The sequence below is a fragment of the Moschus berezovskii genome, chromosome 9 (genome assembly GCF_049115385.1).
Source record: "Moschus berezovskii isolate FMDL1 chromosome 9, NW_MosBer_1.0, whole genome shotgun sequence".
NCBI lineage: Eukaryota > Metazoa > Chordata > Mammalia > Artiodactyla > Moschidae > Moschus > Moschus berezovskii.
The window spans coordinates 27322596-27338748 of NC_142468.1; the positions used below are offsets into that span (position 1 = coordinate 27322596).

Here is a 16153-nt window from a genome sequence, read left to right on the forward strand (position 1 = left end):
CTTCTATTTCACTTTAATGACATCCTGTCCATAGAAATCTGGATTTACATAGCGAATAAATTACAAGAGAGTATTCACTTTACTAAGCATTTCATATATATTTATTTCATCTAATCTTCACAACTGTCCTAGGAGGCAGAGATCAAAACTGGGAAGGAAATTGGGTTCACAGAAGTTAGAAGACCCACATGGGGGCACAACACAAAGTGGCAGGGTTCGGATTAGAACCCAGGGCTCCTTGAGCCCAAAGTCCATGCTCTTAACTGACAGGCTGAGGGGGAACCAACATCTGTCTGCTGTCGAGTATGTCCCCGCTTCTGTGCTAGGGGCTCTGTACATGTTGTAATTTCCAACATAATCACTGCATTACCACGGCATAGATACGAAAGCAAATCCAAGAAATATTAACCAATCGTGTAAAGGCACACAGGCAGAGCAGCTGAGGCTGGAACCCAGTTCTCCTGACTCAGAGGCATAAGCTCCTAGACTATTAAATACTTAGGTTTGACTTGAAGGAAAAACTGCCAAACCTTGAAGTTTTAGGAAGAAATTAATTGAAAAAATAACTTGTAGGAAAATGATCTTTATACAGAGACCACTATGAATAGGATTTAAAACATGATATTTATAGTCATTCCCAACTTGATCTTGCTCTTACTTTAAATCACATATTATTACATATTTTAAAATAAGCATAATAAGTATTAAGAGAAAAGATTTTTAAATGGATCCATGCTTACCTCTCCATGCTTAAGATGTTCTTCAGGTGAAAAATCAAATATTTCTTTGGATAACAGGATAGCTTTGATTTTTGAAACTCTCTTCTCCATTGATTTTACTTCTGTTTCAATGGCAACCACATCCTAGAATTTCAGAAACAAAATAACACACTCATGCAGTATATTATACGTTAATCATCTTTATAAAACACAATTTATTGCCATTTATTTTCATGTTTAACCAAAACATGTTTGCCACTTGTATCTCTTAAAAACTAACCAAGTGCTTCACAGATAATGTAGATTGTTTTCAATAAAAACGCTGTTCTGTTAGTAACAGCATATAACACTACAAAGCACTGCATATAGTTGCCGGGTTAAAGATCCTCGAGAGGCCAATATTTAATCATTTATGCTATGAGAACAAAAGCAGGATGCATCTGAACCAATTTTAAGTAAATTGTCAATTATGTGCAAACTCTTTAGATTTATCTTTGGAATGTGCTCAAACACTTGAATACAAGTGGGTCTAACATTGAAAAAAAATTCTTACTACTCTAAGTAGAATGATACAGTCACCCTTGGGAAACAAACACATAAGGAGCTAGAAAATTGACAGGTTTTCTGGCCAATTCCCTAACAAACTGTTGTCACGTGCAGCATCATTAAGTTACCTTATAACCTACTCAGGCTAACATAAACAATAGGTCATTTGTCCAGTGGCTATTCTCCTATCAATGTCAACCTCTAGAACAGGGCCAAAACATTAAAGTAAAAATGCTGCAATTTTTGCTATCAAACCCACATATTTAAGAATACGTGCTATAAAACCTACATTTTAAAGTCCACTCACACTGTAAGACAGCCTTTAGATCTTTAGAGCTTAATGCAAATAAACTGCACCAAAAATAAGGTATGCCTAATAATGAAGGAAATAGAAAAGACTACATAGAAATCAACAAAGGGTTTCAAATTATAGCAATTTAAAGCCATTCAATACAGGACAAACATAACTCTACAGGCAAATGAAGCAGTAATTATAGTAATTTATAGTGATATCTTCATATTATGAGAAGTTCAATCATATTGAAATTATTTTCTGCACCTTACATTTAAGAAAGTATATAAAAGTATATAATGCAGTTTATGGTAATTTCTGTGAAAAGTTGTAGACACATTTAACAATTTTGGAATAAGAATACTTAACAAGTATGATTCACTGAAGTTACTTAAGTGTATCGCAGGGAATGTAACTGAGAAGTAAAAGGTAAATTATTAAAACTAACTGCATCTGCCTTTGATGTGACTCCATCCTTAGATAAATGCCTCACACGTTTCAAGCTAAAATGAAATTATTTAAAAGTCCAGTGGCTCATATACAGCATCCCCTCAATTAATATTTGCTATAGGTAACGGAAGTCTTGGGGAGTTGTCTGTTTTAATTCCCTCTTTGCTAATCTGTGCTTTAAAATCAATAATATCTCCTCTCTGACAAAGAGAATACACTGAGCATATTTGACCAAGGTTCCTCCCTTTTAAAAGACCACTTCTGAACTGAGAATGGGGATATGATTCTTTTTTGTAGTTGTACTACAGGGCACAAAGTAAAGTATCATTCAAAAAATAACATAAGTTAAAAAATATAAATCAGATCAATGTGTCTTTGTAGGAACTGATTGGCAGCATAACTCTAATTTACTAAATGAAACATAAACTTAAATAAGAAGTTACATCTTTATAGTGCCAACTTACATCAGCCATTCGCTGAATCTGTGGAAGACTTTCTATGATTCTTTGTTGTAAAGCTGCTACTTGATGACTTAACTCTTGTATAGACTGTGCTAAGTCATCTGTCTCAAAAATTGCTGACAAGTCTTCGAGATCCGTGAAAACTGAATGCAAAAGAGTGTGCTTCTGTTCTGAATCTTCCAAAGCCATCTAGATAATGGAAAACAAGAAAAATGAGAGAAACATCAAGATACTGGAACAAGGTTATCAAAATTTTAAATAGAGAAAATTCTATAACTATGTATGGTAATGGATGTCAACTAGACTTAATGTGAGTGATGATTTTGCAATACATACAAATATTGAATCATTCTATTTGACACCTGAAACTAATAAATGTTTTATGTGAATTATACCTTAATTTAAAAAAATTAAATCAGAGAAACTCTGAATTTGTCTCAACATTTCAAACTTCTGTTCATTTCCACTTCCGTGATGAAACACTGGAAAAGACTTCAATGCTGGGAAAGATTGAGGGCGGGAGAAGAGGGCGACAGAGGATGAGAGAGTTGGATGGCATCACTGATTCAATGGACATGTGCTTAAGCAAACTGGGAGACAGTGAAGGACAGGGAAGCCTAGCAGGGTACAGTTCACAGGGTCACAAAGAGTTGGACACGACTGAGCGACTGCCCAACAACAGTGAAACACTGAACATTCTTCTCAGAGCAGTAGTGACTATAGGCTGTCTACCCCATTTCGGTGGGCTTGCAGCAGCTATCTTATAGCACGTAGCCCTGCTCCTCCACCATCATTAACAGAATCAGAAACACCTGACCTGTAAGGCCATCCCTCTATAAATTTGGAATTAGGGCCAAGAAAGCCATTCAGTTGGCTGATTTGTAATTTTGGGAACATGGGCTTCGGAGAAATATTTAAATGAAGTGGGAATGAGAAATGAAGAGGTAGTCCTGTGGAGTCACTGACTTCTGTGAGACAACCTTATAGCTTGAGGTGACTTGAATAACTTGATACCAAAGAGTTCTACCTGATAAAACCAAATAAAAGTGGAAAACATCCATTTTTAAAGTCTCTCAGACATTCTTCCTTATAATTTTTCTTTTTTTCCTTAATAATTATAATCATTAACTTTCAAACTTAAGATATCAAAATATCTCAGCCACATGTTGGAAATGTCCAACCCGATAATGTTGCCTTCAGATAATTTCATAAAAAATAACGGACATGAGAAAGACCATGCAGCTAGAAATCTAGTCATAAGTCTAAAATTAATCAGGTTACTGACTTCATTCAAAATCCAAGCAGAAGAAAACTTCAAGGAAAACAAAACTAAAACCAATGCTTTTTCCAATAACACTATTTACAATAGCATCAAAAAATATACAGGTATAAATTTAACAATTTACATTAAAGAGAAATTAAAGAAGACCAGAATAAATAGAGAATATCATGTTCTTAGACAGGAACAGTAAATATGGCTAAGATGCAAATTCTCACCAAGCTGATCTAGATTTAATTCAATCCCACTCAAAATTCCAACAGACGTCTGCATAGATATTGACAAGCTGATTCTAAAACTTATATAACTTGTATGAAAATGCAAAAGACTCAGATTAGCCAAAACAAATTTGAAAAAGAAGGACTAAGTTGAAGAAATTATGCTTCCTGATTTCAAGACTTAATATAAAGCTGTAGTAATCACAGTTGTATCATATTGGTAAAAGAATAGACACATAGATCAATAGAATAAGACGGTCCAGAAACAGACTCACATATATGAGAGGTCATTGATTTTCAACAAAGCACTGAAGTAATTCAAGGGTGAGTCCTTTCAAAATGTGGTGCTAGAACAATTGGCTACCCCCAGGGAAAGAGAACCTTAATTCTCACTTCATAACATACTGAGAGTTAAATCTGTAAAATTTCTAGATGATATGAGGAAATCCTAGTGACCTTGGGTTAGAAGATTTCTTAGATACATCACAAAAGAATAATATATAAATGAAAAAAATATTTATAAATTAGACCCCATCAAAGTAATAACATTTGATCTCTGAAATATACTATTGAGAGAATGAAAAGACAAGCCACAAACTGGGAAAAAATATTTGTAAATTACATTCCTAATAAAGGACTGAATTTTAGAATACTGTATAAATCACTCTTACAATTCAATAATAAAAAGACAGACAACCCAATTTAAAATTGGGCAATAAAAACTGAACAGACTTCACAAAGGAAGTGTACAAATGACAAGTAAGTATACAAATAAATGCTCAAATAAATTAATCATTAGTCATTAAAGAAATGCCATTTAAATCACAATGAGATACCACTACATGTCACTAGAGTAAAATGTAAAAGATAATATCAAGTGCTGACAAAAATACAGGATAATTAATTAGAACTCACATTATTAGTGGGAATGAAAAATGGTACAGCCATTTTGGAAAATAATTTGGCAGTTTCTGATCTAGCTAAATACTGTAAGAGCCAGCAATCTGTGACAACATACGTCCACACAAATATTTGTAAATCAATGTTTTCAGTAGACCTGGCGGTTAGGTGGTAAAGACTCTGCCTGCAATGCAGGAGACCTGGGTTCAATCCCTGGATTGGGAAGATCCCCTGGAGAAGGGAATGGCTATCCACTCCAGTATTCTTGTTTGGAGAATCCCCATGGACAGAGGAGCCTGGCAGGCTACAGTTCACGGGGTTGCAAAGAGTTGGACATGACTGAGCAACTCACACACATACATGCAATCCCCACCTCCTGGCACTCATGTCCTTATACTCAGTTCCCTTGAATGTAGGCTGAGCTTACTGATACACTTCTAATAGGATATGGTGGAAATGATGAGCTGTCACTTAAGAGACCGTTTCTGTCTTGGGAGCTCTTCGATATCTTTTAGATTGTTCATGGTGAAGGAAGCCAGCTGCCATGCCATGAAGCAGTCTTGCAGAGAGGTTCATCTGTCTGCGAATGGAAGTGGATCTTCTGAGGCCTGCCAACAACCACGTGACTGCACTTGGAAGTGCCTCCTCTCTCTTCTTTCACACAAATTGAGGCTTCAAATGAGACCACGCCCTTGGCTGACACCTTGATTGCATTCTCTTAAGAGACCTTGAGCCAGAGGCATTCAGGTAAAGTCATGCCTGAATTTCTGAACCACATGAACTATGAGATATGAAATGTTTCTTGTTTTCAGCAACTAACTTTAGGAGTAATGAGTTATACAGCAGTATATATATGTAGCCCCAAACTTGAAAAATCCAACTCTCCTGCTCAGGGCTCTCATCCAATCTTTTCCAAATCCTACTTTTATTGCAGGCTACTAAGGGAAGTACGGGACTTCCCTGGTGGCTCAGTGGTAAAGAATCCACTTGCTATTGCAGGAGACCTGGGTTCAATTCCTGGGTTGCAAAGACCCCCTGGAAAAGAAAATGGCAACCCACTCCAGTATTCTTGCTTGGGAAATACCATGGACAGAGGAGCCTGGCAGACTACAGTCCAATGGGGTTGCAAGAGTTGGACACGACTTACTGACTAAATAACAACATTCTAAAGTAGGACAACTATTTTCAAAATGGGAACAAAGTGAGGTATTCACATGTAACTAGTTATTTGTGACTTATTTCCCATTTGGGGATTTACTAGGTCATTCTGTGGGTATAAACCTGCATGTCCCTTAGTCCCTACTTCTCCACCAAATAACCTAAATTCTACTCAGTTCCAGCTCCTAAACAAAGGCCAGCAAAGAATGGTGTCCACAGTTTGAGAGACACTTCCACACTTTTACACTGTGTCAGAAGAAGGCAGTAATAGTTCAGCTGTTTTTGTGTGAGTTCATACTTGTACAGTTAAAAAAAACTCCTAAGAAGCATTTGAGAAAAAACAAGCATCGTTCCTCTCTTCTGTCTTTGCAAAATTCTTGAAAAGGATAAAAATACAGGTGATTTAGAACAAAAAGATGAAGGACTTCCCCGGCGGTCCAGTGGTTAAGACTCTGAGCTTCCAGGGTAGAGGACATGTGTTCATTCCTTGGTTGGGGAACTAAGATCCCACGTGCCACTCACAGTGCAGCCAAAAATAAACAAATAAATAAATGATTTGAAATAAAATAAAAAGATGGCATGCTTCGGATATGTGGAACATCACCCCAAGAGGTAGGGGCAGCAATTATAGGCAAGGGTAAAAAGAAACAGGTGAAAATGCAATATCTTTACAATTGTTACCATAGGGAAAAAAGTGTGCCAACAAATCTCCAACACCCAGAGGTATGAAGTCAGCTGTTACTCAGGGACACATTGTGCTACTTAAAAGATATAAAATAGGAGCTAGATCAGCTTTCAGGGCTGATTACTCTAAAAGCTGTTATAGGATAAACCTTCTCCTAAGAGATTCTTTCTCATGGCTGAATAACATGAGAGAAGGCAAATATCCCTTCACAATAAAGCTGAAGCCAACACTTGGCATCCAGAAGATTTCCAGCAGACATGGCCCTGAGTAGGAAAAGACTTTTGTTTGTTTTGTCTTGCAGGTTAGCATGGAAACACAGGGCATCTGTACAGCACCACGAAGGAGACACGAAATCTGGAATCATGGCATTCCAGTACTGGAAAGAATGACCGATTAGTTTCCTAATGCTATATAACTAATTACCACAAACTCACAAAATAAAACAAAATTATTATCTCATAGTTTCCATGGCTTATGAGTCCAGGCTTAGGTGGGTCCTCAGCTCAGGATGCCACAAGGCTGCAATCAAGGTGCCATCAGAGTGTGAGGCTGCAACCAAGGTGCCATCAGAGTGTGAGTTTTTCTGCTAAGTTCATTCTGGTTGTTGGTAGAATTTAGCTGTAGGACTGAGATTCTAGTTTTCCTGTGGGCTGTTGACTTTTAGAGGCTACCCAAGGGTCTTGGCCTTGGGGTCCTTTCATAGTATGCTATGCTATGCATGCGTGCTCAGTCGTGTCCAACTCTTTGCGACCCCACGGACTATAGCCCATAGGTCTCTTCTGTCCATGGGATTTTTCAGGGAAGAATCCTGGGGTAGGCTGCCATTTCCTCTTCCAGGGGATCTTCCCAACCCAGGGATTAAACACTTGTCTCTTAAGTCTCCTGCACTGGCAGGTAGGTTCTTTACCACTAGCGCCACCTGGGAAGGCCTCTCATAGTTTGACAGCTTACTTATTCAATCTAGCAGGAGAATCTTACTCTAGTCTGTTACCAGGGAGTTTTAAAATCATATATCCATGATCAGTCACGTATTCATGGGAGTGACTATCCCATATACTTATCTATATGCTGTAACTTAATCAACAGAGTGACTCTCACATCACATACTCATCCTCCTGCCCACACTCAAGAGAGGGGGATTGTACAGGTCATGCACACCAGGGAACAGGCCTGTTGGGAGCCATCTTGGAATTCTACGATCAAAACCATCACCACCATTCAGTGCCACATTCTGACTTCACAAATGGGGAAAACCGTGGTCCATGGAGGATACAGTGAATTATTCAAAAAATCATGACATACTTATGAGGACAGAAAGAACTAGATCCTGGTCTCCAAAATCCCTATCTGGAGCCTGCCACTCTCCCAAACTTCCTTCTGCCATTTGGCATGCTTTAGGATAGGCTGTCTTTTTTAGGAAAGAAGCAGGGAGGAAAGCATCATGATAGTCCAGCTAAGTCATTAATCATTATATAGATTCTATGACACCCAGGAAACAGTGAAAGAACACTCACCTGAAGGGTGCTAGCATGGTGACTCAGTGTCTTTGAAGAGTCATAGTCTGCAGGATCAGCCAGCAAACGACTGGTATTTTCTATCCAAGCCTCAGTACTCTTCAAAAGATCATGATATTCTTCCATCTTAATTGTGGCCTGTGAAAGAGAGGCAGAACCAAACTCAGTCTGATGCCTCCTCCCTGAGTCAAATGATTCTTGAATAAAGAATTGGTTGCTGTGAGTCAGTGGTGTCGGGCCTCATAGGGCTCCATGACCCACAGCTGGGCCACTTGCCCACCCCCTCCAGCTTTCAATCCTTCAGTCTATAAACTGAATCCTGGCCACAAGTGGGAAGGATTGAAGAAGTTCTATCCCAACACTACAGGTCTCAGCAAGGGTTCCAAGTTAGCTTTGCAACTGGTCTGGTTCCCATTTTATGCTCCATTCTGAAAACTGCGTTTCCACTTTGTTTTCCTGTACAGGGCCTTGTCCTGCAGCATCCCAGTCCTTCTGAGAGTAGTTTCCTGCCTTGCTCTTGCTAGATCACATGCACAACTCATCCACCATGACCCTTACTTGGAGGGAGGGCGGGGGTGTCTTGTTCCTCAATGATGTTCTCTTTCTCCTTCTCTCCAGGGACACTTGAGATTGCCTGCCTCTCTTACCTCTTGAGAAGTCCAATTCTCACCCGGAATCCTTGTGTGCTCTGGCTTATTTTTAAAGTTTTTTTTTTTTTTTTATGTGGACCATTTTTAAAGTCCTTATTGAATTTGTTACAATATTGCTTGTTTTATATTTTGGATGTTGGTCACAGGTATGTGGGATCTTTGTTCCCTGAGCAGGGATCGAACCCATACCCCTTTCACTGGAAGGCAAAGTTTTAACCACTGGACTGCCTGGGAAATCCTATGTGGTCTGACTTTTAGATTCTTGCTTATTATCTCATAGTTTCCATGGCTCATGAGTCCAGGCATGGCTTAGGTGGGTCCTCAGCTCAGGATGCCACAAGGCTGCAATCAAGGCCCCATCTTGAGCTTAGGTTTCTCTTCCAAGTTCATTCTCATTGTTGGTAGAATTTAGTTGTAGGACTGAGATACCAGTTTTGCCAGCTGTGAAATCTGTCCCCTTGATGACCAGTTGAACCTATGGTATGGCTCTAGCCTCAGGTCCTAAAACTGGCAATTCCAGGGAAACCAGCCGCCTCTGAATACATATTTCTGTTCTAAACCCATCTCACTACTACCACTGGCTCTGTGTAGCTATCATGTGTTGTTACAGCCATACCTTATTTAGCTGTGAGGTTCTAGATTCTGCCCTCTGTGATACTTGCTGATACTGCTGGAAAGGAATCATCAATTTATCCATCCATTCTTGAGCTTGTCCTGGGTCCTGTTCAACAATGTCCTGAACTTCAGAATCCAGCTCATTTAGTTTGGAATGCCAGAGATCAAGCTCATCCCACATTTTCTGGAGAAGAAAAGCATAAGTCAGTTTGGATGAAGACTATGTTAATTTCTAAGTTTTCATACAGTGTCTGTACTTGTAAATGCTACCCAAACAACATGACAGAGACAACACTGCAGTCAAAGTTTTTCACTTATGCCCAGCAACAGCATGTGACCTGAACTGGAAAACACTTTTTCTGAGGTCTCTTAACTCTGCTGCTGCTGCTAAGTCACTTCAGTCATGTCCAACTCCATGCGACCCCATAGATGGCAGCCCACCAGGCTCCTCTGTCCTTAGGATTCTCCAGGCAAGAATACTGGAGTGGGTTGCTATTTCCATCTCCAATGTATGCATGCATGCTAAGTCGCTTCAGTTGTGTCCGACTTTGCAACTCCATGGACAGAGCCCACCAGGGTCCTCCATCCACAGGATTCTCCAGGCAAGAATACTGGAGTGGGCTGCCATTTCCTTCTCCAGCTCTTAACTCTAACTGTATTCATTTCAGTACAAATTAGCTGTAAGGGGGCACAAAGTCCTGGGCATTTTCAGAGATGAATGACACCAAACAAGGTCAACATAACCCTAACCTAATCTTTCCAGAGTGATGAGGTGACATTATATTTAAAAGGGCTTGGGTTAATACCTATCTTAGACCAGGATATATATGTACTTAATCTAGAAGATAATTCTTATGTTAAAAAAAATGATAAAAAGAAAATATCTGCTCTGACTCAGAGTAATGCAGAGGCAGGAAACTAGCCACATGTATTAGTAGCAACTGCTTTTGGTTCAAGAAACCAATAGACTGGATTCAAATGTGGACTTGTCTGGGGTGAGGAAATTTCAAAGGCAACATTCAATTATTACTTAATATCTGCATAAGAACGTAATTTCTAGAAATGGAAAAATATGGTTAAGTTGCTTATTGAGAGCCCAGGATTTTGTCCAATGGCAAGCCATATTCTGATCTATTTTTATTTTTAATGTTTTATCCTTTGACATCACATTTATTTGGTTTAGAGGGAGCTACAAAGCAAAGGCAGGTATGATTGTTTGTGAGCAAATCTTGTTCACCTTATTTTAAAAGACTATACACACTCTAATGTCTTCTTATAAGAAAGAAGAACACATACAACAGGTACAATTATTTCTTTCAATATTTATAATTATTTGTTTCTTTTGGTAAAAGAAACACAATCAGGTTAAATTAGAAACCAAAGGAGAGGTTTAACTGCAGGGAGGGAATAGACGGAAGGGGAGTGATAAGAAGTGAGGCTTCTCTGAAGATAACTTTTTTAAAAAATTGAGGTAGAACTGATAACATTTTATTCATTTTAAGTGTACAACACAATGGTTCACTATTTCTGTCTACTGCAAAATGATTGCCACAATAAGTCTAATTAAAATCCATAATCCTGGGTTTTGGAACCAAAAAAAAAGAAATCCATCACTATACATAATAACAAAATTTCTTTCCCCTGTGATAAGGAATTTTAAGATGGATTCTCTTAACTATTTTTAATATTAATTTGGCTGTGCTGGGTCTTAGTTGTGGCAGGCAGGATCTTTAGTCGCTTAGCTGCAACATGTGAACTTATAGTTGCAGCGTGTGGGATCTAGTCCCCTGAGCAGGGATTGAACCCAGGCCCCTGCACTGGGGGCACAAAGTCTTAGCCACTGGACAACTGGAAGTCTCTCTTAGCCCTATTTTTAAAAGTTTCCATTCATATAAGAATATTTCCTTAAAATGTAAAATAGAATATTTTCCACACTCAGGAGTTTACTTAGAAGTTAAGAGGCAGAATATTATGTTTATATACCATTCTAAAACCTAAGACATTTTGCATGGTAAATAAATTTGAAATTTTTATTTTTTTATGTTTTCCTTTGGCAGTCTAAAGACAAGCTGTTAATCTTATTCATATCCTATTGAAATATTTTTATATGTCAGTTTTCCCAAGATAGGATCCTTACTTTTCTTCTCTTGTGAAAAGGCTGGTTCACAATCATAAGCTCTCAGCAGTTTGGGTCTATTCCCACCATGGAAGAAACATCACAATTCTTAAATGCAACCTTCTCCATCAAGGTTTTGCAGGCGACACTGTCAGTGAGGAGGCCCCTTGAATCTGGGTTAGGATCCCTGTGATGACTAATGAACAGGGAATACACCAAATGCTGAAGGAAGTTAAGGGAGGAAGTTACCTTTTGAATTTCTTGAGCTTTCTCAATATTTTTGCTTTTCTGCTGTAGCATCTTCTCGACATTACGAAGCCCATTATTAATTTTGTCTATTTTTCTACTCATTGTATATGACGGTGAGCTTTTCAGGACTTCGTTGCTAATCTGTGTGAGAAAGACACAATGGAGATGTTTTCCACACTCTATTCAGAGGTTCAAATACTAAAAGGGGCAGTCACACAAGTTTGAAATTGTACTTGTACACATTTCTTAAGGTCTGGGAAAAATTCCGAACCATACTGACTACTGTCAAAATGAGAGGGTGGATTAGTGGACTAGGAAATGGCAGCTGGGCTGATCTGTCCTTTTAAAGCCAACCTAAAAAAAAGAAAACTGACCAACAACATTTTGCTCAATGTAATCCACAGTATGTATGACAGCTGTGTGCTGTACTGGGCAAAACTATTGAAAAGGCTGTTAGAAATATACTCCAAGGGAGCAAATGATAGGCAAGATTCCTAGGAGAATAATTATCATACAGGCTCTCCATTTTATGAGAGAATCCTCTGCACTGATCTGTTTTCAATTAAAGCAAACATTCTTAATCTGATGTAAAAAATGTAATCCTCACCTTAATATTCATTTGGGTGAAAAAAACCTTCTAAAGTTAGCTGTTTCTTGCAGCAAAAAAGCTTGGCTTTTCTATGTGAATGTTTCTAGTATATGTTTTCCTAGCAATTAGAAATCTAGCTGCGAAACAGTGTATTTTTTTTTATTGGAATGATTTACCTAAGAAAATAACTTATGCTTAGAAAGATAATAACTGTTGAATGTATCATTTTTCAAATGACTGACAGTTTGAGTTCTTGGTTTTATTTTTTTCCCTGAAACTATGTTGATAAAGCTTTCTCCAAGCAGTCACTGAATAACCAAACAGTGAAGTGAAAGTTGCTCAGTCGTGTCCAGCTCTTTGTGACCCCATGGACTGTAGCCCGTCAGGCTCCCTCAGTCCATGGGGATCCTCCAGGCAAGAATATTGGAGTGGGTAGCTGTTCCCTTCTCCAGGGGATCTTCCCAACCCAGGGATCGAACCCAGGTCTCCTGCATTGAGGGGGGATTCTTTACCATCTGAGCCACCAGGGAAGCCCAAGAATACTGGAGTGGGTAGCTTATCCCTTCTCCAGGGGATCTTCCCGACCCAGGAATTGAACCAGATAATACTTAATACTTTTGTATAATCCTTTTAATTCACTTTTTAAAACCACTATATTTGTACAACCATTGAGGCTGAACCTCCCAATGCAGATACTATACGGATACAGAAACTGAAACTCAGGCTAAATGACTTGCTTAAAGTCACACATCAAGGTAGTAGGTGAACTCATCACAAGAAGCCTGAGCCATCAGACACTAAGGCCTTATGCTCTTTTCTCAACATAGGTTGCTATAGTTTATATAATAAGTGATAGTTTATATAATGATTTTATCCCACAGACCATACCACAGTCAAGATTTGTAGAAAAAAATTAATCCTGTATTAGCGTTTTATTGCTATATAACAAATTACCACAAAATGAAGCTTTCTGATAGCTTAAGTAGTTATTCTCCAGGCAGAAAAGTTTATCATTGTCATACACTAGGAGATCATGAATTAGGTGAAGTATGCAGCCGTCTGAATTACACAGAATGGTACTGTGTCTACTGCGGGGGTCCTATAAACATACCATGCAATAAAAATCAGTTTACAGACATACACAGATATAAAAATTACAGATGAAACTTTCAACCCTAAATTTAAAAAGTAGATTTTGATGATTAACTCACTTTGTTAAGGATTTTCACATGCAGTAGTCAGGAAAACCAATTTAGTTTCTCTCAAAAACATTTAATATTTTCTAACAATACATGATTCTTGGGGAAGTTTCTCATAATAGATTATTCCTGTGTCAAATAAACAAGATTTGCTATAATATTTATTAGGAGCTTACATGTTTTCTATATGGATTAAATTTTCCAAATAAATCTGTCATGAGTTTGAAATCTGTTTTTTTGTGTGTGCAATTAATATCTACCTTATTTATTGAATTATAGGTATTTTAGGTATCAAAAGGCAATATAAAAATCTTTCTGCATTCCTCTGGACCAAACTGAACGCTGCTCTGTTGGATTGGGGCAGCCTTTAAATAACACAATAAAATTGTCTTGTTAATCTATGTCTCCAAGTACTAGGGAACATTTCCTATTCTTTCTTTCAACCTGGACTTTCAGGTATAAAAGATCTGTCTGGGAATGTTGTGTGAGAAGTATGTTACCATCATCATCAGAAAGACACTGTGTGTTAAGCGCTATTCCTAGTGAGTTATGAAATGTGTATCCTTATTGCTCTTGGTTGCAATTTCAAAATGTTAAAGGCAAAATAATATTCACGTCCAAAATTTTACAGTGACTTTCCAGATAAAGGAAAGCCAAGTAAAAGACAATATATAACTCTATTTTTAAATGCAAGAGAAGAAAAACTAAGCATCTTGACAACTAAAAATAGACTAATTCTGTTACCCGTGTCACTTATTTAGAGCAGTATTGAATTCACAAACAATTATCACTCAACTAAACTCTATAAAAACAGACATAGTTGGAATCAGGACAAATGAAAATGTGATGATAAGTGATATTTTCTTCTTTATATTCATTCCCCTCCATAACTAATACCAAGAATACAAACAATATTACCTTCTCATCTACGTCTTCTAAAGCGTTTCTGCATTCTTCCACCTGGGATTCAATCTCTGCAGGGACTATGGTGTACATTTCAGAATACTTGATTCGCAGTTTTTCCATAATATTCTCAAAAGTTAGCTTCCCTTTCTTAAGAATGCTTTGAAGCTCCTAAAAAAATCAAGAGAGTTTCAAATGCTCCCAGGACAGAGAAAAAGTTTAACTTTAAAAAATGAAAGCTGCTTTCCAGCACATCCTTATGATTTAAATGAGCAAACTTTGCATGACAAAACCTCACTATTGATACAAGCTGATTAAGCCTGAGAGATCTTCAGTTCGGTTAGATGATGCTTCCTAAATTGTAAAGAATTAAACTTGATATCTCTTCATAGTGTCAAACCATTGTCCTGAAAAGACATTACAACATCTCCTGCGTCTAAAGTACCTCTAGGATTTAAGTATATCTCAGTAGCAGTCGTGATCTAAAAAGCTGCTAGTAGCAAAAAGTTTCAAAGATTTTTTTTTATTAAGTTGTTGCCATTTCTGCTTCTTCCTACATTAACATCACAATGACTCAAGGCCACTAAAAGCCCTGTGTTTGAAGCAGAAGTGTCTGCTTTCATGTAATTAGACAGCCCAGTGGAGCTCAACCTCTTTCAAAAGGGAGGGTTCCAGTTCCCTGTAAAGAATGTGAGTTTTTAGAAGATAAAAGAAACCTGAACAAACAGTCTATTGGAAGTGGCCTAGAAACAGAATCTGATCTGCGTTCTCCTGCACTAATTATAAAGGAGAAACTCATTTGTTTGGGAAAGTTTCCCAAAGATAAAGTGGAAAAATACTTCTTGACTTTCCTGTGGCTTTTGGTGGTTTCTTTCATTTTTACAGTAGCTGTTCAGTAGCATTATTTGTGTCAATGGATTGAGCCACCACACTGAAGAATGATTACAATTTTGAATGACTCCACGATGTGTCACTGCTTTCCTTTTCTTAACCCTCAGCAGAGAACAAATTGAGAGAGGAAAAGTCAGTGAACACCATTCTGACAAATGTGGGGTTTCAGATACAGTGTGCTCCAGGTTTATCTAGACCTCGCCGGGAGTACAGGTCTTCATTCAGAGCTACCCCAAGATGACTTCCCTATGAAGAATGCTTCTGTGACACAGAGCAAGCTTCCTTTTTCATTGAAAACCAAAAGCTTTGCAACTTTTGAACAAACCTTCACCACTTTTGCCTGTTACCACTGAATGGAATGAAAAGAGATGGGTCTGAAAATGACCCTTAGCCTATGTATAGACTTATATTTAGTCGCTAAGCTGTGTCCGACTCTTTCACAACCCCATGGACTGCAGCCCACCAAGCTCCTCTGCCCATGGGATTCTCTAGGCAAGAATCCTGGAGTGGGTTGCCATTTCCTTCTCCAGGGAAACTTCTTGACCCAGAGAGAGAACCTAGCCTCCTTCATTGGAAGGTATTCTTTACCACTGTACCACCTGGGAAGCACTTATATATAGATAGTGTGATATAATGAATATATTTAGAGTTTTTAAAAATTTTTATTGGAGTATAGTTGTTTTACAATGTTGTATAGGTTTATATTATATAGTAAAATA

The 16153-nt window shown here is 38.0% G+C and overlaps 1 protein-coding gene across 7 annotated transcripts in view; it reads right to left on the minus strand.

The window, feature by feature from the left end:
* Positions 1-16153, minus strand: part of SYNE2 (spectrin repeat containing nuclear envelope protein 2) — a 330412-nt gene that overhangs the window by 118652 nt on the left and 195607 nt on the right. For all 7 annotated transcript variants that reach the window (XM_055435962.2, XM_055435961.2, XM_055435957.2 and 4 more), the window contains 6 exons: positions 14559-14714; positions 11853-11993; positions 9489-9671; positions 8223-8360; positions 2472-2657; positions 741-863 (listed from right to left, as the gene is read on the minus strand). In XM_055435962.2, coding sequence (XP_055291937.2) covers positions 741-863; positions 2472-2657; positions 8223-8360; positions 9489-9671; positions 11853-11993; positions 14559-14714 — 927 coding nt within the window. The remainder of the gene's footprint in view (positions 1-740; positions 864-2471; positions 2658-8222; positions 8361-9488; positions 9672-11852; positions 11994-14558; positions 14715-16153) is intronic.